The following is a 20,223-nucleotide window of genomic DNA, read 5'->3' as shown; positions in this document are numbered from 1 at the left end:
CTAGACCCGAGATAATCATCTATTAATTACTAAACCTAGACATAGGTATAGGTCTAAAATCCACACATATTGTAGCAGGATCAGTATAGAGTGTCGCTACTTTGTGACTGTTGAGACTTAATACTCGTGTTGGTTAATAGTTTGATATATTAGATATTGGGTAATGCAATGATCTCACAGTGTGGAAACCGAAATAATATGTGAATGAGGGTAACATGTGGTAGTATCATACGCTGAGTAGAGGAGCATATTACTGACTTATGGATGTGCATGATAGATACGTAATGATGAAATCTACCCCTAACAAGTATTCTTACTATTAACAATGAAATCTCCAACTTCACTTTCTGTCATTTATTTTCTATCATTGACCTTCCACGTCATAAAAATCACAAAACTTTTTTCCTACTATTGGGAAAAACCTAAGTCCCACATTGGTTAAGGATAGAGCTCATAAATGGTTTATATAGAGTGACACCCTCACCTTACAAGCTGGTTTTGTAGGGATGAGCTACGTCAAACTCTAATTCTATTATGGTATCACGAGTCTATCAATTCGAAACATCCATTTATTATATATGCACCAAGCCCAATAGTGTTGGGTGCAAGGGATCTATTGGAAAAACCAAGTTCAACATATTCATAATTCGGGCCACCCATCGTTTATATCCATGCATCAAGCCCAACAGTGTTGGGCATGAGTGAGTATATTGGGAAAAACCCAAGTACCATATTGGTTAAAGCTAGAGCCCACAAATGGTTTATAGATAATGACATCCCCCACCTTATAAGTCAGTTTTGTAGGGATGATTTAGGCCAAACTCTAATTCTATCACCTACTTAGAATAATAAAACACTGCTACTATATCTTTAAAACCACTGATCACTATGGATACAATAATTGTAAAACTTACTTTTGCTGCTAACACGACAGCTTCAACAAATACACCCAAACCTTACAAGAAAAATCATTTGTGAAAGTCATAAAACACATGAAACCACTCATGGAAACCTCTTTAGTAGATTCTCACACGTCATAATGCACATAGTCTAAATTTCCCTGTGTTTGTTGTTTTCTGGTCTTGAACCTAACACAACACTATTTTCCAAGTATATAATACTTGTACAATTCCAGATTTCAGCTACGAACGCCCTTAAATAGATTTATCTTATGAAGTTCCATCATCCCATACTCACTAAGATGATTCATACGCATATGCCAAAATTTAATTGCATCATTATAAGACTCAATTGATGCAACATCACCTACAATAGTGTTTCCCCAATAATTTCTAGATGTTACCTAGAGTCTTCCTTGCTCTCATCACAGTCAATGTACCCTTGCTAACCTTCATAATTTCCTTATCTCCATCAGACCTATAGGAGAAACCATTTGTCTGTAGAATACCTAGGGAAATCAATTTCTTTCTCAATTCTGGAATGTATTTAACTTCGTTCAACGTTTGCATTCCACCATCATCCATTGAAATTTTAATTTGTCTCATTCCAATGATAATACATGTTTTATTATCACCTAGATAAACAAATCCAAAATTACCTTACCTGAATGTAGTGAATCATTCACATTGCAACTTCATGTGGTAAGAACAATCAGAGTCAAGAATACACGCATTTTTGCACTTGTTTGATGAAACTTACATTATATTTGCTTCATTGCAAGAATTATCGATTTGAACCACATTTGCAGAACTAGACGAGCCCTACTTTTTTTTAGACAGTCTTTCTTCCAATGCTCAATTTGTTTGTAACTATAACACTCAGATGTTTTAAGATTCCTTGGTTTAGATATCTTCTTTCCAAAACCACAATTACCCTTGTTTCGCCCATGATCTTGACTCTGATTCACATGCAAACAGTCACCTTGAGTTCTTTTCTCTATACTTTGTCTCCTTTGAGAATGAGACAAAAGTGTAGTAAGAACGTCAAGATTGATAGCGTATTTACCGTAGGTAAGATTAGTCATCAAGTGGTCATAAGAACCTGATAACGTGAAGAGCAAGATAATTTCCTTATCTTCGTCATCAACTTTCACTCCACACCTCGCCAGATCGGCGATTATATTATTAAGGACATTCACAAGTTGTTGCAAAATAGATCCTTCCTGCATCTTCAAATTATATAGTTGATGTTTCGTGAACAATTTTTTCATTAGTGTCTTAGACATATATCGACTCTGTGATAATGTCCCAAGCATATGATACATCACCTCGTCTAAAATATATAGGGGAACTAATCATGCGGCCTTCCCCTTCATCTCTTCCCGATCGATATTCTCTATGAAGTTTGGTTTCGTCTCACGCAACACCTTCTATAAACTTTGTTGGGCCAACATATCCTTAACTCTCATTTGCCATTATCCGAAATTATTCGTCTCATCGAACCTTGTTACTTCGAGTTTTCCATCAAATTTAACCTTCATCTAATACCAATTGTTACAACAACAACCAATATATAATATTAAAGATAAACGAAAGTAAAAGAAAATGAACACAAACGATTTTTGTTAACGCAGTTCGGCCAATAATGCCTACCTCTGCAACTATAGAGCAGCTATAATTCACTTTATTTCTATCTTATGAATTAAGATTTCAATATTGCAAGTCATATATATAATACTAGGGCTCTGTTTACCTAAACCCTAATCTTGAGTTACCCACAACAAACAATTATCTCTACCTATAATAATCTCCACAATATGAACTATACTCAACAATACCCATAATAATCTCTACAATGAGTCATACTCAACAAGTACAATAATCAAAATTTATACAAAAATTCACTCTCAATTACATTCAAGACAAGAGACACACTATTTGTACAAACCCTTCATCAAATTCGGACATTTTGAAAAATAAACCAAACCAAACCAAACCTCACAGCTCATTTTCACGGCTCAATTTCTGAAGCACTTCCACCACATGACTCATGGTAGGTCTTTTGTCCTTATCTTCCTCAACACATTGCAAAGCCATTTCAGCCAAAGCTTCAACTTCACTTTCGTCATAACCTTCTTCTATGGTAGGGTCTATAATTTCACTAACCCATGCACTTCTTGTATATCTTTTCTCTCTCAGCCATATAACCAAGCCTTGTTTCTCTTCTCCCTCTCCCATATCAACATGTTTTGTTGCACTCCTTCCTGTTATAATTTCCAACACAACCATTCCATAACTATAAACATCAATCTTAGATGTTATTGAATGATTCAATATCCACTCAGGAGCCATATAACCTCTTGTTCCTCGTATTTTCGAAAAACTAGAAAATTTAGCATCACTCCTGTCTCTTAGCTTTGACAATCCAAAATCTGCCACCTTTGGCTGATAATCAGAATCCAAAAGTATGTTTTGTGGCTTCACATCACAATGCAAAATCCACTCCAAACACTCTTCATGAATATAAGCCAAACCTCTTGCTGTACCTAAAGCTATGTCAAATCTCTTTGGCCAATCCAATCCACTAGACCTTAAATGCTGTGCTAAAGAACCATTTTCCATGAACTCATACACAAGCATTCTGTGTTTTCCTTCTGCACAATACCCCCACAATTCTATCAAATTCATATGGTTAAGCCTTCCGATGCTACTTACTTCCGCGAGAAACTGTTCTTCGCCTTGATTAGCTTCTGTGAGTCTCTTCACCGCGATGACTCGTTCATCCAACAGTAATCCTTTGTATACAACTCCTGCTGCACCTATTCCAATCTCTTGACTAAAATTTTTTGTTGCTTTTTTCAATTCAGAATAGCTGAATTTTCTAAAATCATTTATGAACATACTATTATACACTCTTGTGCTTGAACTATTTTTTGTTCTTACAAAGAAAAATCGTATAAAAAATATGCACAAGATTTCTAGTCCACCCATTCCCCCAACAAACAAAAGCAAAAACTTAATATACCTTCCTTCGGGAACTTCTTCGTATGATCTTTCAAGAGTTATTGGTTTCGGATTTGTAGGACAAGCAAGTTTGTACTTATCATTCATTGATTCCTTGTAAGTGTATGAACTGTTTGCCGGCAGTTTCAAATACAAATCAGCGTTGTAATAAGGTATTCGATACCCGTTTCGCAGCTGCAGCTTCGGGTAACATGTGTAAGTATCAGGTATACCACTACCTGCTTTGACATAGGCATATTGAATACCTTTGCAATTGCATAATTGTAAGCATAAATCTTTACACCGAGCAAGTGTGTAATTTACAAAGATTCCATAATCATAACCGAACAACTCCACATTGGATATAACTAGAAACTGAGACTGAGTTTTCTTGCATGGCAGAGAGAATTCTGGCTCACATCCATAAGCCCAATCTAGAGGATTCTTCATTTTGTATCCCGGAAGACAACAACATTTCGCACTGTCATTATAATAAGAGCACAAACTATTTACACCACAAACACCATGAATTCTACAAGGTCTTGATTTGGCTTGCCATGAAATATACCAGTTTTCTCCGCTTTGTTTTCGACTGTAAGTGCGAATGTTTCCGTCAGGATCAAGTCTAAGTCTTCTCTGCATCACTGCATCTCCATAATCAGATGTCATGAAATTGAAATCGTCTGATGAACTAAAGTTACCAAGAGTGTTCAAAACCGCAACTCTACTGTTATTGTAAGCAGCCCTTTTAGCATCCCAAACAGTAAGCCAAGGATCCGGCCAATAAATGCTCGATACTTCAGGACCATCGTAAAGAAGACGAAGAATGTTGTCGTTGTCGAAATACAGCATATAAAAACCAGACGACTTGTTTGTTTCGCTTCTTGAACAAACAATTCTGGAATGTCTGTTGAAAACTTGTTGTGGCAGAAGCGTATCAGTAGGAGAATCAAAGCTTTGCCATAAAGTAACACCATTTACTTCGCGTAAAACGAGGTTACCTGTGTTCAAAAGAACGAGATGCATAGAAGAGAGTGAGACAGTGTTTGCGGACCAAACGAGAGACTCATCAGCATCTTTTAAGACAAGGTTACCATTGTTGAGAAGATGGAGTTTTGAGCCTCTTCCGTTGACGGGTTGGTTACGGTTTGCATTCCATACTAAGGTAAGGTTTTCTGTTTGGTGATTTGGTTCGGAATACCAAATGGCAAAGGAATATGCATTTTCACCAACAGCATAGAAGCCAGCACAGAACATGCCATTTTGTGATACTATGATATCTTTTGGTTCTTCCACTGAGAGGGATGAGCCTTGATTCATAGTATCCAATCCAGAAGATGGTGAAAGTTGTAGAAACAAAAGCAAGGGGAGAAGGATCAAATGCATGGTTAATTTGTATAGAATAGCTATGGAATATTTTCAATGTAGTTCACATCACAAATACTCAATATGTATAGTAAATTTAATGCAGCATATATTAGTTTTAATTTTGTATCGCAAAGTTCACGTTATATTTCATTAGAATTATTACTACATCAATATGTCTAGGTGTTCACGCATTGACTAAGAACATTTCTACTTCTGCATGACTGTGGTGATAGTGACAGTGATTTTTTGTTTTAGGGTGTGTTTGGTTCGAGGTAAATGGAGGGGAGGGGAGGGAATATTTATAATAAATTGTGTTTGGTTCAATTTTTAGGATGGGAGATCAGGAGGGGAGGGGAGCAAAATCCCTCCAAATTATATTTTTTGCGTCCCCCGAATCGGAGGGATTCGGAGGGGAGGGGAGGGAATGTGACTGTTGATATTTAATAAATTAATATATTTACTAAAATATCCTTAATTTTATTTTATTATTTCAAAATTATTATTTTCTTTCGTCTGTTTCTTCTTTTTTGTGATTTTTCCCTATTGCTTATATCAATTTATTATAATTACTTTTTACCTTAAAATTATTATTTTTATTTAATAAAAGTTATAATCACTACAATTTTTAATTTTTTATTATAATTATAATTTTTATGTTTATTTATATTAATTTTTTTAAAATTTTATTATATATTCTATTATATATATTTTATATAAAATTTTAAACCATTCATTTATTTTGTTTATTATATATATATATAACAATAAGTTATTTTATGTATTTAAAAGTTGTTATCAACAGATAGATAATTTTGCGTCGAAAGTTATAATATGTATTAAGTGTATTCAATTTTTTTAACGTTATGTAGTAAGTTATAAATTTTTAATCACTCAATATTACAAATATTATTTCCAAAAAATTATTTATGAAATTTTCACCTTTGAATATCATATCAGTTATAATCATAAGGATAAAAATGTAAATTATTAATAAAACTTCTCCTGTCCCCTCGTGAACCAAACACATTTTTAATCAAAATCTTTTCCCTCCCCTCCCCTCCCCTCGTTTGAACCAAACATACATATAATTAATAAAAATCCCTCTCCTTCCCTCCCCTCCCCTTCCCTCCATTAAAATCCTTCCTCTCCCCTCCCCCTCATTTGAACCAAACAGACCCTTAAGGAAGTTGGATTTGTTATTTTGGATATATATTCTGTTCTAAAATAAATGGAATAATGAAAGATGTCATTCCTTTTAAAAACCAAAACAGAATCTTAATAGAATTATTCTAAAGATGTATATTCCGCCGGTAGAATTTAAGAAATGGTTAAAGAGTTAAATTGACTGCTCTTGTTTTCTAGGGAAAAAAATAAAGTTTCTAATATATTTTAAAACGATATGTTACAAAATATATTAGAAACAAATTTGTATCTAATGATTTTCATTAATGGGTCGCATACAAAAAATAATAAATTTACATATGATATTATTAAATTTTAAGTGGGAAAGTGGTAAAATTTCAACTCGATTAGAAATGAAATAAGTGTTGAATTTATAAGAGAGATGACTTGTCTTAAGGTTTTTTTTATGGATATGTGGCATCGAGATTTTAATGGGAAGTTAAGAACTTAGAAACTATGTTAATAGTCAATTTAAAAAAATTTGTGAGGTAAATAGAATTTCTTTTTTGTCTATCTTTCCTTACATATCCTTTCAAAATAGTACCACCCAAAAAATATGTTCCATTAGTTACATAATTTGCATTGCATCTTATTAGTTCATGTTTTACTGCCGCCGTCTTTTTGACACCATGTTTTTAATATAACAACGTATCAACATTTTATCAAACAATTTTTCAATTTTCAAATCACATATTTATGCAGAGCATAGATATTGTGTTAAAGACAACAAACTATGAAAAATTATAAATAAATAAAAAACTCCCTTTTTTTAATGATTAATTGTTGAAAAAATTAACCACGGTTAAATTGATAATATAGTAACTTATTTATTCATTATACCACATCACAGTTTCTACAATATAGAAGAAAAACCAAGAAACATTTCACCATGGTATATATGTCTTGAATATTCTTTTTGGAGAAGTTCCGTCAATAAAATAAAAAAAAAATAAAAAACTAAAAAACGTTTTAATATTCTATAAAAAAAATATCTAGATAATGTCATCGCAGATACTCTTAGCCCATTATTATTTTGCTATCTGAGTTTTGTTTTTCTTTATGTAATTTACTATCCTCGGGCACCTATAATTTAACGATGTAACTATCAGTTCTGTCAGCAACAAAAAAAAAACAATATTAAGTATAGGCAAGTGTTGCATTTAAAATAGTGCTACAAGTCTTTACATCCCCCTTAGATTCATTTAATGTTTTTATTTTATTTCTTGACAATTCATTTAAGATTTTTTATCTCCTTTTTTTGTTTGCAACAAGGAGGTTTGAATTCTTTTGGATATGAAACAAATATATTCAACTGTAAACGATGTAAGATAATGATAAACTAATGTGAGTATTTTTATTTTGTTAAGAATTCAAACCTGCTTAAGTTTTTGAAAAAATCTTGCTGATTAGCTTTATGAATCTCCAGGTGCCAGAATTGAACATGCTACCCATAGGATTTTCTACTGTCAAAATTGACAGAGTCTAATAGTCAGCTCAACCGTAGCCTTTGGATTTTTGTGCCGATTTTTACCAACCATCACAGTGAACCGACTGCGTTACTACGTCAAATACCTGCAGTCAACGTTGCTCCTTTTCATAAATATGCCCATAGCCCTAAAACATTTCAGAGATAACAATCTCAGCAATTGCCACTATTTGTTAGATCAAATATTTATTGGATTTTGGTCTGATTGCTTACTATTCCATCTCAAGTAAATCTCTCTTATATATGAAGCTATATTATTTTAGTTTATGTACGCGTCAAGACTGTAATTTACATTCTAACATTCACTGAATCCAGGACTGTGATGAACAGATGATAGAAACCGATATCACATGTACAATACTAAAAAGCTACTCAACCACAAACCTCATCGATAGAAATCTTTTCGTTCAACAACAGACTAAACCTTAAATAAATTTCAGAGATGCAACTGACATTTTAAAATGAGGGTCAGTAGCATCCTTTAAATAGTTCATCTCCATTTACCCCGAAAAGGTTGGATTACCAAGACTACAAGTAACACTCAACAAACCTAATGTGACAACATTTTGATCTGTTAATAAACTGCATTTTTAACAAGCATTCTGCAACAGCAGATGCTCTGTGATATTATGTGCAAAATCGTTTGTCACTGCTGTTCTCAACATCTTCCTGGACATGATAAGAAGAAAGGAAAAATGCTCTCTGATTTTTTCGCAAGAACCTGCACCATAACAGATAAGATTAGCCCTTCCTAAACTACATAACATTGTATATTCGTTAAATGTCAGCCGCCAGTAAATCTATTTTTCCCAATTAAATTAATAGTCAATGACCATTTACATATAAAATTTGAAGGGAAATATTGATACCTGAGAAAGTCAATTACTTGTGCCTGGAGTTCTACCAATGTATCGCCTTCAATGTTAGCATGGAACAACAACTCTGGCAATTTAACTTTCAAATACAAAAAAAGTGCATCATCAGTAAATAGAAACACAAGTATAAGAAGTCCTAATAATAAAGCTTAACAGAATGCAAAGTTTAAAATGCAGAGTTGCAGACTTAACAAAACTATGAACTCGTAGCAATAAACCCATATGCGAAGCTGATTCCAAATGACCAGCATTTTGCAGAACAGCTGAACAACTCTACCACTATCCGTATTTCCATAACAACAAAGTGTAAGGGCGACAATTAAGTCGAAAGTCGTGACATGCCAAAATACAGAGATCTTAAAACCCTTATGTTTACTTTCACTTGCAAAACAATAAATGAGTAACCCTAAATGATATAATCATCTTGTTCGGGAAGGGCTAATGAGCATACCAAAGAGACGTAACAAATGCTCAGCACCGTATATAGAAGAAGGAACAATATCATTTGGACAAGCTTCTTTGTACTGCTGACGCTCATTATTGTACAAGAGCAACACTGGCAACGCTTTGTCAAAGTAACAACTCAGTCCTTTCATAATTTCTTCAACCGAATCAGCTATCCTATATCAAATATAGAATAAAAAGCATCACAAGTGGAAATATAAAAGATGTATCCAAAACATATCTGAAGTGGTAGTGATTTCAAGATGCTAAATGTAAGCGAAAAAACCAGTAAAGAGCAGAAAGACAAAAACAGATTTCAGGCACAGGCTAATCATATAGGAGCTTTCTATTTGGAATTTTGGATATAGTGTAAACTGGAAAGAAAACGCCTAAGTTATAGACTTAATAAAAATACTTTTTTTTTATAAAAACACATAATTTGGGAGAAGATTGAGGCAGAGATTTATTCTTAAAGATAATAAACAAATCAACACAATTAATTATATAACAGTTTGCTGTCTCAACCTACTTTGCTGTTTAAATTGATACATATCATTATTTATGCGGAGTTTCCCAGTTACTCCAAAAATGATATATAAAATAGTTCAGCATACACTTATTTCTCACAAAACAGAGAGGTGTTTCAGCACAGAGCTTAAATACGGAAGGTGCCTGAGCATGAACTTACGGTCCACTTTTCTTTGATCTGTAGTCAAAATAAGTCTTGAATATATCATTCACATTAGGAGTACGTGGAAGTTTAACAAGCTGCAGAGAAAAAACATTAATCAACAATTTTGAAATGATAATAAGCTCCTCTTTCTTTGAAGTAAAAGGTGATCCGTACAAAGCTATATTAAATTGGCCGTAAAGAAAATGAGGCGCTAACTAATTTTTATAGATAATGTTAATGCTAATACATCAAATACAATATTTCTACCTTGCCAAGATGAGTAATAAACTCAAAATCATCAACTAATTGCTTCCTTAGTGTTGGTGGAATCTGAAAGTTGGCAAGTTTATCAGGAAGAGCCACAGTTTTTTCCTGACATTATGCAAACAATAAAACCAATTATATTATATCATGTAGTAAGAAAAATTGTAAGCAACCATTCCCTCACCACATACCATACCAGGGACAAAACATGAGCAAAAAGATTGAAATATTTCATTAGAACTTTCCAAATAATTTAACATAGTTTATACTGATACAAATGAATTACATAAACTTCAATGATGCATTAGTGCATATAATGTTTGATTATTTCCCTGTACAAAATAAAATTTAAAATAGAGAAAATACCTTAACCAGAGAATCATTCTTCCGTTTCCTGCCTCTCGCTACTGCAATACATTTTTCCCAGAATGTCTTAGAGTCGTTTAAACATATTTTAATGAGGTAATAAACCATAAAGTCCTCTTATTTATTTTACAAAATACTGTACAAGAAAAACTAAATTAAATGCCTGAGTGTGTTTGGATCAGAAGCATAGTATGTCTCAGGTTTATGTTGGTGTCCCCTCTGACTCTGGATATAGACTATAATCCATCTAGTCAAACCTAGGTGCTTCTCCAATCCTTCTCAATTCTCATTGCATGCTCAAAGCACCTAAGACAAGACTCTATCTTTTTTTCTACAATGAAGATTACGCAAACTTTCTATATAATGATTACATTCCTAATGCTGTCTTGACTTGTGTAACCACCCATCATAACATCCTTATCAATGCACGAATGAGTTTACTTTCTTGTTAGACTTTTACTGCCCAACACTCACTCCCATTCAACATTCAAATTATTTCAACTGTGAAGAAGAATTTTCTTTTGAAGTTTAAATGGCACTTTTCTATTAAAATCATTGTCAATGGCGGAGAGCCAAAATCCTGCTAAACTGGCTGCTTTGCAGCGCCATTATAGCGATATATTACAGTAAAACTAGCAATATCGGCTGATACTTACCGTTGCGGCGAGCCCAAAAACCGCCATGTATATACACCATAGCGCCGCTATTTGATAATACTGATTAAAATCCAAATTATTCTTCAATTTCGTCCACTCTACTTGGATTCTACGGTAGAGATCTGCCTCTAAATCCTTATCATTTTGAATGATAGACCCAATGCAAATGAAATTAAAATAATTGTTTCTGTTTAAGTGTTTGTATTTCCCCAGTGTTCAAACTCTTTTGGAAGAATGCCATAAAAAGTTTAATAGGAGGTCAAGCACATAAGAATGTTTTTGTTTGAAAGAAAAGAACAAGTAGTTAATTATCCAAAAATCAGAGAAGATGGAATAAACCCTTCCCCTTAAAAAACACCAACAACTAAAACTATCAAGAACCAATTAATCCCCCAGGACCGTCATCAGTGAATTTGTCTAGCACCAAACTGTTTCTTACCATGCATATGAATTGTATTTTCAATAAGCATGCTCTACAACTCGAATATGTAATCAACAATTCCATAACTATATATCTATATCGCTTCTAATCCTACAAAGAAACAAATGGATAATATAAACAAACTCATCCCCCATATCCCTCTACTCCCAACAGATAGAAAGCCGGTCGAGTCTTCTGCATCTCATACTAGACTTCAAGAAAACTATAACCAACTTTCTCGTTAGACTCCTACAAGGCTAATCAAACAAGATCAACTTCCATAGACTATGATCAAGACTCAAGACCGATATATACTCCACGATTTCCTACGCTTGCTACTAACCTGATTTCTGCACGATCAGTCACCTATCTATAATATGCTATAAAAAACAAGGAAATCGAGAATATATTGTGTCTCAATACTCAACCATAGCATTCAAGGGGAGTGAAAATCATTCATAACTTTTCCCAGTAACAAAAAAAAATGTAGAAAATAAATATCTGACCATTCGAACCCTTCGATGATGCACGCGGCTTTCTCGCATTCTTTTCATTGCCATATTTTGCATCACGTTCATGTTTTACCCGCATATTTTCCTCAGTATGTTTCATCAACCGTTCAATAACAACCCATTCATCCCAACTGCAATAAAAAAAAACACAAAACCTAACAAAATCAAACCCACAATTCTTCACATAATCATCATCATCAACAACACCATCATCACAAGCAACCTTACCTTTTCTTCCATCCCTGAAACAATCAAAACCGAATAATCAAATAAATAGCATTGAGAAAGCACAAGAAACAATAAAACACATGAAATAATAAAAAGGAAAGAAATGGTTACAAGATAATGAAGAAAGAATCTCCATCGTTTATGCTTGTACTCAATTTGCTTAACCTATACAATCAAAAGCATTGATTTAGGTTTAAATGAAAACGGTAAAGGAAAGAGAGACACGAATGGAAGAAAACCTTGGCTTCATAAAGAAATTCAGTGTGGAAAGCAAGGACTTTCTCTCCTTCAGCGTAGGGAGAAGCGGAAATGTGATTCTCGAGTTCGGTTTGAGAGCTACTGCTATCGGAAACATCACTGCTTGTTTTCGAACTTCCCATTTTGATTTCTAGTTCTTATTCTTCTTCCAAACAACACTCTATTGCTCTAATGGTGAGTTTCTTACAACCCAACACCAACCAGCAAAGAACAAACACTCTATTGCTTAGTTGTTGAAGAACAAGGGAGTTAGTACTTTTTGTTTTTCACCACTAAGATATCATTCCTTGACAATATAAATCACTTAATTATTGATTGATAGAGATTAAGAAAACAATGTAAATGGGAAAAAGTTATAAATTGTGAGTGAAATTAATTAAATTAAATTTTGTTTATAAAAGTAATAAGTTTTTTTTGAAAAGGGAGTCAAATAGTAAAGTTGATTATAATTTTGTTTATTTTACTAAAAACTTAATTTTACTTATTTTATGATAATTTAATGTTTTATATTTTTTTACTATATCTCTCTAAATGAAATATAAATAAAAAGTTATGACATAAACATTATAATTTGATTTGAATTCCGACTTATTTCATATATATCCTAAGCAATGAAGATCCGTTATGTATCAACCTTTTGCAAACTATTTTTGTTTATAATTTCTTGTGAAAAGAATGATAAATAGTTACTTTTTCACTCAAGTGATACAGACAAGATTTGAATGATCAAGCTTGTTCCTCACACTTTAGAATTGAAAAGAAAAAAAAAATAAAGATTGAAAATACCGAGAGATGAAGAAAAAGAATGGAGTTTATTATGTTATATATATTCAATTACAATGAAGGGTGGTGTTTATATACACATTAACCACCTAAATCAAGTTTTTTAACAAACTATCTAAAACAATCTGATACTCACTCGGGTATATCTAGGGGTGGCAAACGGACATGCCCGCCCCGTTTAGGTCCGTCTCGCAAAAGTCAGCGAAAAAATGAGACGGGGCGGGCATATTTGAGGGTGCGGGTCTAAAACCTTGCCCCGTCCCGCAAAAAAGTGAGGGCGTGGCGGAGAAAGCCCGCGGGCATTGAAATTTTTAGGCCTAAAAATAGTAAATTTTTATGAAAAAGCTCGTGCCCACAAAAGCCCGCAAAAAAACAGGGCGGTCACATTAAGGGGAGCGGACCTAAAACATTGTCCCGCCCCGCAAAAAAGTGCGGGTAAAACGGGCTTTCTCCGCGGGCGGGGCCCGTTTTGCCACCCATAGGTATATCCTTACAAGCCAAATAATTTTATAGCAAACTTTCAAAATAAAATCATGCTTCTCAATCTTTTGAACAAATCAACTTGCACAACTTTGGTCATGACTTCAGCTATTTGATTTTCACTTCTACAATGCTTCAAGTATAATTTTCCATTTGTTACTTATTCTCTAAGATAGTGGAATTTCACTTCAATGCGTGTGCTCCTTCCATGTGTGTAGAATTCAATTCCAAGGAAGTATGAGATGTTGCCATGATCAGACATCTCAAACTCCTTGCTCAAGTCAACTTTAAAATCTTCATTCTCTTTTTATTAGCATATCATTTACATAAAGACAAAGTATTAGCAGCTCACCTTTGTTTTTTCTAACACACACCCCGTGCTTAGTTGTACATTTCACACGTGTTTCTCTCTTAAAAAACCATATATCCTCTTATTCCAAGCTCTTGGAGCTTGTTTAAGCCCATACAATGTTTTCTGCAGTTTGCACACCTTGCTTTCTTGGCTTTCCTTCTCAAAACCAATTGGTTGTGACACATAAACTTCTTCATCTAGAGCATCATTCAGAAATGCACATTTCACATCCATTTAACACATTGACCAGTTGTTCATGTTTTCTAAACCAAGAATCGAACTTATTGTTTCAATACTGACAACTAGAGCAAGTATTTCATCAAAGTCGGTTCCTTTTCTTTGAAGAAATCATTTGGCCACAAGTCTTGTTTTATGCTTGGTCACTTCTCCTCTAGTATGAGAAAATGGGTGATGCACTGACAGTGTAAAATAGTTTTGCACTGTCAACCAATCACAATCATGTATCCAATTAAAACACTCTTTTATTTTTGAAAAAAGTTAATGACATGACAAATTGGTAATTGTTTATTGGATGACGGTGTAAAACTATTTTACACTGTCAGTGCATATCCATTAAACCCCTCTAGGATTTTGTTTCAGCTTGTACACCCACTTCAAATAAATTGTTTTCTTTCCTTGTGGCAATTTAACTAGTGACCAAGTTTTGTTGACTCTTATAAATTTCAGCTCCTCCGGCATAGCATTCATCCAATTTGAATCCTTTACTACTTCAATAACTACATTGACGGGATCAGCATCTACATGGAAAGCATAATGTATCAGCTCGCCTTCATCATTAACCACATCATTTGATGTGATCACACAGTCTTGCAATCTTGTTGGCATGTTTCTTGTACTTTAAGGTCTACTTGGGCCAGCTTGAATCCTGCTACCTTCTGATTGAATTTGCTTGTCATATTCACTACTTGTTTCATCACACATGGTTCTCATTGAATCCTTCTTGACATTGTCAATCCAATCACTACTACAAAAAGTACTTGTCGTAACGCCGCTGCATTTTACTTCATCACGGCCAAATGATCCATCGTGGTAGAATCTATTCAATTAGACGCTTTTCTTTTATTTTTATTTTTAGGCCCACTATTCACCACGATCGAAACTTCCAACCGTGGTGAAAAGTGGTGTATGGTCACGAGTTCAAATCCTAGCACCTACATTTTTGTTTTTTATGTATTTTTAAGTCACCTTTCACTACGGTTGAAAGTTTCAACCGTGGTAAAAAGTGGCACGTGGTCATGAGTTCGAATGTTGTTGTTGTTGTTGTTATTGTTGTTCTATTTATGCATTTTTTATATTTATTAAAAGTGGCACATGGTAAATATTTTTTTATTTAGAAAAAAAAACCATTTAAAATACAGAGAATTTCTAATTTTTATTTTGTTTAAATAGAAGACTAAAATTACATATTTTTTTTTTATAAATGACTAAAATTTCATTTACATTAATAATATATTAGCTCTTTAAACAAGTTAAGGGGTGGCAAACAGACATGTATGTCTCGTTTAAATCTGTTTCGCAAAAATTTGTATAAAAAAATGAGTCGGAATAGGGAGAACTTTGTAGGGGGTATGAGCCTAAAATATTGTCGCGCCTTGCAAAAAAATGAGTGTGGGGCAGGGCAGACTTGTGAACATTGCGACTTTAAATTTAAAAATTACGAATTTTCATGTTAATGCTCGTGCAGGCAAAATCTCGCATAAAAATGGGACGGGGCAGGACAGTCATGTTAAACGGTGCAGGCTAAAACCTTACTCTGCTCCACAAAGAAATGCTAGAAAAACAGGCAGGTACGACGGGTCGGACCCATTTTGCCATCCAAGCCAATGCGACAAATTACAAAACTATTTTTTTTTCACCTACTGAACAGCCTAATCTAATTTGTGGTCAATTATGACCTTCCTGATCGCAATGGCCTATCAAATCTAGCGTGAATCACCATCAACTAACAATGATGACAAAGCTTCTTTTGATATTTATTTTCACATTACTTATCACATTTTTTTTTATCAAGGATCGAACCCCGGACCAACAGTCTACACCCGCTCAGCCAACAAGTGCCAACTGAGCTACCCCACCCACCCTACTTATCACATTTTCACTCTAACTAAAATTTAAATGTTTTCTTTCCATGGATATTTTAACCGAAACCTACAATGCCATAATACTTCAATTAATTGTCCACTTTTTCCATCTAGATTGTGTTTCATAGCAAAATTATTGAAGAACTCGCTCTAGTGTTAAGGATTAGAAAGAAACCTTCTAAAGTAGCTCTTACAATTATCTTAGTTGAGTTTATGTCTAAAGTTAAATTTCTCTATATCGTAGTTGTCATTTATACCTTTCCTCACCTTGTTGTGACCCAAACAAATAGAAAATGCTAAAATTTAGAAAAAGACATAATATATTCGTCCAAAAGTCTCCAACCATTGATCTAATACCTAAACAATGTTACTATCATTCACAATGAAATAGAAACCCCCCATACGACAAATATCGTCCTTGAGAACCAATGAAACGCCAAATTCATGTGTGTCGTTCACTTATTCTCCCAAAGTAAGTGCCAGAAAGGATAGCCACATTTATTACCACTATAACACCCTTTCGTCTGTCTCTTTGTCTCCATTCGGAAAAACACCAATTGCTCCTTCCTTACCTCCCCCTTTCGGCAACTCACCCCACCACCATAACCTATCTTTTTATTCCACCCACTCATAACCTAAACCACTAAATTACATAATAAAAATCTCAACATAAAAATCTCATATTCCAAATTCAATATATATATTTATCATACTAATTCAAAATTAAAACTAAAATTAAAATACAACCCTTCAATTCAACAGGCTTAGACATACTAATTGCCAGAATTAAAAACCAGATCTGGTAACTAAATATCACAAATTACAAAAAAAAAAAAAAAATCAATTCCAAATAATAGGAAAGACAGACAAAACAAAAAAAAAACAACAATCAACATAGGAATGGAGGATTGAATTCTTAAATTTCATAGGTTTCTGTTATTGAAATTTCATCTTCTCATAATAACGAATAGAGAGAAGAGAAAGAGACAGATGAACCTCGTCTTTCCCTAAACGAGGTAACGGTTTCGGCCGAACCACCTTTGGTATTGGACCCCAAGACGAGGAACACGATGATGTTGATGACGATGACGATGATGTTTGAGGTTTTGAGAGAGGCAAAATATAAAGAGAATGAAGACGACGAAACCCACCAAGAGCAAGAACCACAGATCGCAACTGTTGTTCACCGCAACCAGTGTTGGCCCACTGTTTCGTACAGATCAGCTCCCAAAGTCTCTCGTCTTGCGCTGTTTTGTGCCACTGTTTGTTCACACAACCAGCCATCGCTAACGTTTTCGCGTCCACGTGTTTCAGAACCTCAAACAACATGTTCTCATCGAAACTCGCTAACCCGCGATTCTTGTCGGAAACTTCCTCAATTTCTGTCTCCTTCAGCTTTTTCATCTTTCTATCCTCGCTCGTTGCTGATGAAATTGAAAGTGAACGCTTCATTTTAACGGATGAATTGAATACCCTTTTGGATTTTGGTTCTGCTGCAACGAGAAAGATGGAAGATTGGTGAATGGAGAAGAAGAGGATGAAAGGGGGTGTGAATAGAACAAAGTGAGGGTTGGTTTAAGTAATAACGGTGTGTGAGATTAAACTTGGGCAGGTGAAGTAAAGGTTAAGGATAGGGGGTGCACCTGTTTTTGAAGATTTTCGAAGACGACAAAGACAGAAATGAATGCGTTTCGATTCTTTTTTGGTTGATTGACGATTTTGTCCTTATCTTTCTGGCATTGCGTTAATGGTATTATTCCACTTCTTTTTTATTCTTGATTTTTGTTACCGGGAAATGGGAATGGTCGGTAATTTCCACCGGCACGGTTCAACAAGTGGTGTTTGTCTTTTACTCCACTCACAAAAAAAAAAAAAAAATTAAATAAGTTTTTGGTCCCTATAAATATTGCAGTTTCATTTTTAGTCCCTCTCTGCCTTTAGGCAACGGTTTTAGTTGGTTTTAGCAACGGTTTTTTTGTAAAAACCGTTGCCTAAAGGCAGGGAGGGACTAAAAATAAAAATTGGAATATTTATAGGGACCAAAAACTTATTTAACCCAACAAAAAATATTAATAGCAATAAATAATTGTTTTAGAATCTATCTTGCGAATAATAAACTAAGTCAACTTAAATAATTGAAATTCGACTCACCGTTATTATTTTTTACAAAAAAAAATTAAGAATTTAATTGATATTCACGAATCACGAGTAGAGTAAATATTATTATTATTTTTTATAAATATTTTTTTAATTTTACCAATTTACATTACATTTTTTATACATAAAATAATTTAATAATAGCAATACACATTAATTAAATCTATCAATTTCTTTAAAAAATATTGTGGTCCAAACCCAATACAAAAGTTTAACCACACAATTTTAGGGAAGGTTATTCGAGGTTTAAAGTCAACTCAGGTGAGATTTAAGTTTTTTTTTTATCTTCACTTTTTTACAATATTTATGTCGGATTTTAAACTGATTTTGACATTTGAGTATTTTTATGTTTTTTTCTCCTTGTTTTATTTTTTTTTTACTATTTTCTGGTATGTTTTATGTTTTCAGCTAATAAGGAGTGTCAAGAGTCAAATTGGAACTAAAAATGATAGAAGAGAAATCCTCTAGTACACAAAACTCGTGGCCAACAATGTTGGACCGTGTCAGCTGACACGAGTCATGTTTGCACCAGAGCTCCCTCCCATATCAAGAAGCAGAGGGCAACACGGGCATGCCTTGTTCCCTGACACAAGTCGTGTTGTCTGACACGACCCAAGTGTTGTGCGACTGCCCGTTTTGAGACCAGTTCTAGTTGCGAATTTTATCATATTTTTTGTATGATAATTATTTTAATTTGTATAGAATAAACAAAATCTTATTCATTTATAAATACTATTTTAACAAAATATATTTTATCGTATTCTTTGTATAATATTTATTTACGATGCAATTTCATGTATATCATTCTTTAGACCTAAGATAAAATTATAAGACACATTTTATGTATCAAATTATAAACTTATTTTGACAATTATAAACTTTTTTATGGTAATGTATGAACGGTTAAACACAAAATTATATTTTCCTCTATATGTGTATGTATGACTCAATAATTTTTTTGTAAAAATCCGAATCAAACGAACCAACCCAAACCGCATTAGTTTGGTTTGGTTTTATTTTTGAAATTCAACTAAACCAAATCGAGCCGCACATTTTTTCTGTTGTGGTTCGGATGATTTTTAGCGTCAAAACTGTCAAAACCGCACCGCAAACATCCTTATTGCACTTTGTTCAAGCTTATTAAAAACTAGGATGCCCTATACCAATGACATCATCGGAGTGGACAATTTATTCGTCCATAAAAGTAGAGACATGGCCGAATCACTTTTTGGAAAGGATGCAATAGTTCACCAAATTGAGCGAGAATGAGAGAGACTTAAATAGACAAAATTCAAAGGCGGTACCACCCATAGATATAGATTTAGTCTGCTACACTTACTTCGGTTCATTTTAGTGTTTCTATGTAGTATTGTATTAATATTGATGACGTCGAATATATACATTTTCAAAGAAATTAACATATTTTTTAGTTTCCAAAAGATTTCAATATTTTTTTTCAAATCAGATTCTGCTTGTTACTGTTTTGAGTTTATGTAGTGTTGGGTAGGGGTGTTCGCGGTGCAGTTTGCTTCGGTTTTGAGCATAAAAGTCATCCTAACCGCGAGATAAAAATGCATGCGGTTCGGTTTGGTTCGGTTAATTTTTAAAAAGTCATCCAAACCAAACCAAACCAATGCGGTTAGGATCGGTTCGGTGGGCTGCGGTTTACACCATAAAATAAAAATGTACTGAAATAAAAAAAGGAAAATAATTC

General features: G+C 33.8%; 3 protein-coding genes across 6 annotated transcripts; all 3 read right to left on the bottom strand.

Annotated features, from left to right (window-relative positions):
- Positions 1-2,748: 2,748 nt before the first annotated feature.
- On the bottom strand, positions 2,749-5,568 carry LOC131655302 (putative receptor protein kinase ZmPK1). Its single transcript, XM_058925191.1, has one exon. The coding sequence runs from the start codon at positions 5,286-5,288 to the stop codon at positions 2,898-2,900; it is 2,391 nt and encodes a 796-aa protein (XP_058781174.1). The 5' UTR covers positions 5,289-5,568; the 3' UTR covers positions 2,749-2,897.
- A 2,739-nt stretch (positions 5,569-8,307) lies between these two features.
- On the bottom strand, positions 8,308-12,945 carry LOC131660841 (protein MRG2-like). Of its 4 annotated transcripts, none has more exons than XM_058930189.1 (10): positions 12,617-12,944; positions 12,489-12,542; positions 12,378-12,391; positions 12,144-12,304; positions 10,561-10,601; positions 10,198-10,302; positions 9,946-10,025; positions 9,265-9,434; positions 8,808-8,892; positions 8,308-8,659 (listed from the first exon to the last, which is right to left on the bottom strand). In XM_058930189.1, the coding sequence occupies exons 1-10, from the start codon at positions 12,755-12,757 to the stop codon at positions 8,566-8,568; spliced, it is 945 nt and encodes a 314-aa protein (XP_058786172.1). In that variant the 5' UTR covers positions 12,758-12,944; the 3' UTR covers positions 8,308-8,565. The 4 variants fall into 4 exon arrangements, with proteins under 4 accessions (XP_058786172.1, XP_058786173.1, XP_058786171.1 ...); XM_058930190.1 differs by having other exon boundaries at positions 12,144-12,280; XM_058930188.1 differs by having other exon boundaries at positions 12,144-12,391; positions 12,617-12,945.
- Positions 12,946-17,033: 4,088 nt separating this feature from the next.
- Positions 17,034-18,092, bottom strand: LOC131660840 (F-box protein GID2). Its single transcript, XM_058930187.1, has one exon. It carries the CDS (start codon positions 17,802-17,804, stop codon positions 17,289-17,291), a length of 516 nt encoding a protein of 171 aa, XP_058786170.1. The 5' UTR covers positions 17,805-18,092; the 3' UTR covers positions 17,034-17,288.
- Between the last annotated feature and the right edge of the window lie 2,131 nt (positions 18,093-20,223).

This window comes from Vicia villosa, linkage group LG3, assembly GCF_029867415.1.
Source record: "Vicia villosa cultivar HV-30 ecotype Madison, WI linkage group LG3, Vvil1.0, whole genome shotgun sequence".
Lineage (NCBI taxonomy): Eukaryota > Viridiplantae > Streptophyta > Magnoliopsida > Fabales > Fabaceae > Vicia > Vicia villosa.
This window is presented reverse-complemented; position numbering and strand designations above follow the sequence as displayed.

What these genes read in the sequence shown, in the direction of transcription:
- LOC131655302 (XM_058925191.1), bottom strand. Translation starts at nt 5,288, where the DNA reads ATGCATTTGATCCTTCTCCCCTTGCTTTTGTTTCTACAACTTTCACCA.
- LOC131660841 (XM_058930188.1), bottom strand. Translation starts at nt 12,732, where the DNA reads ATGTTTCCGATAGCAGTAGCTCTCAAACCGAACTCGAGAATCACATTT. An exon ending in GATTCTTTCTTCATTATCTT is followed by an intron (nt 12,392 to 12,488) that starts GTAACCATTTCT and finishes TGATTGTTTCAG; the next exon opens with GGATGGAAGAAAAGGTAAGG. An exon ending in ATCATCGAAGGGTTCGAATG is followed by an intron (nt 10,602 to 12,143) that starts GTCAGATATTTA and finishes AATGTATTGCAG; the next exon opens with TAGCGAGAGGCAGGAAACGG.
- LOC131660840 (XM_058930187.1), bottom strand. Translation starts at nt 17,804, where the DNA reads ATGAAGCGTTCACTTTCAATTTCATCAGCAACGAGCGAGGATAGAAAG.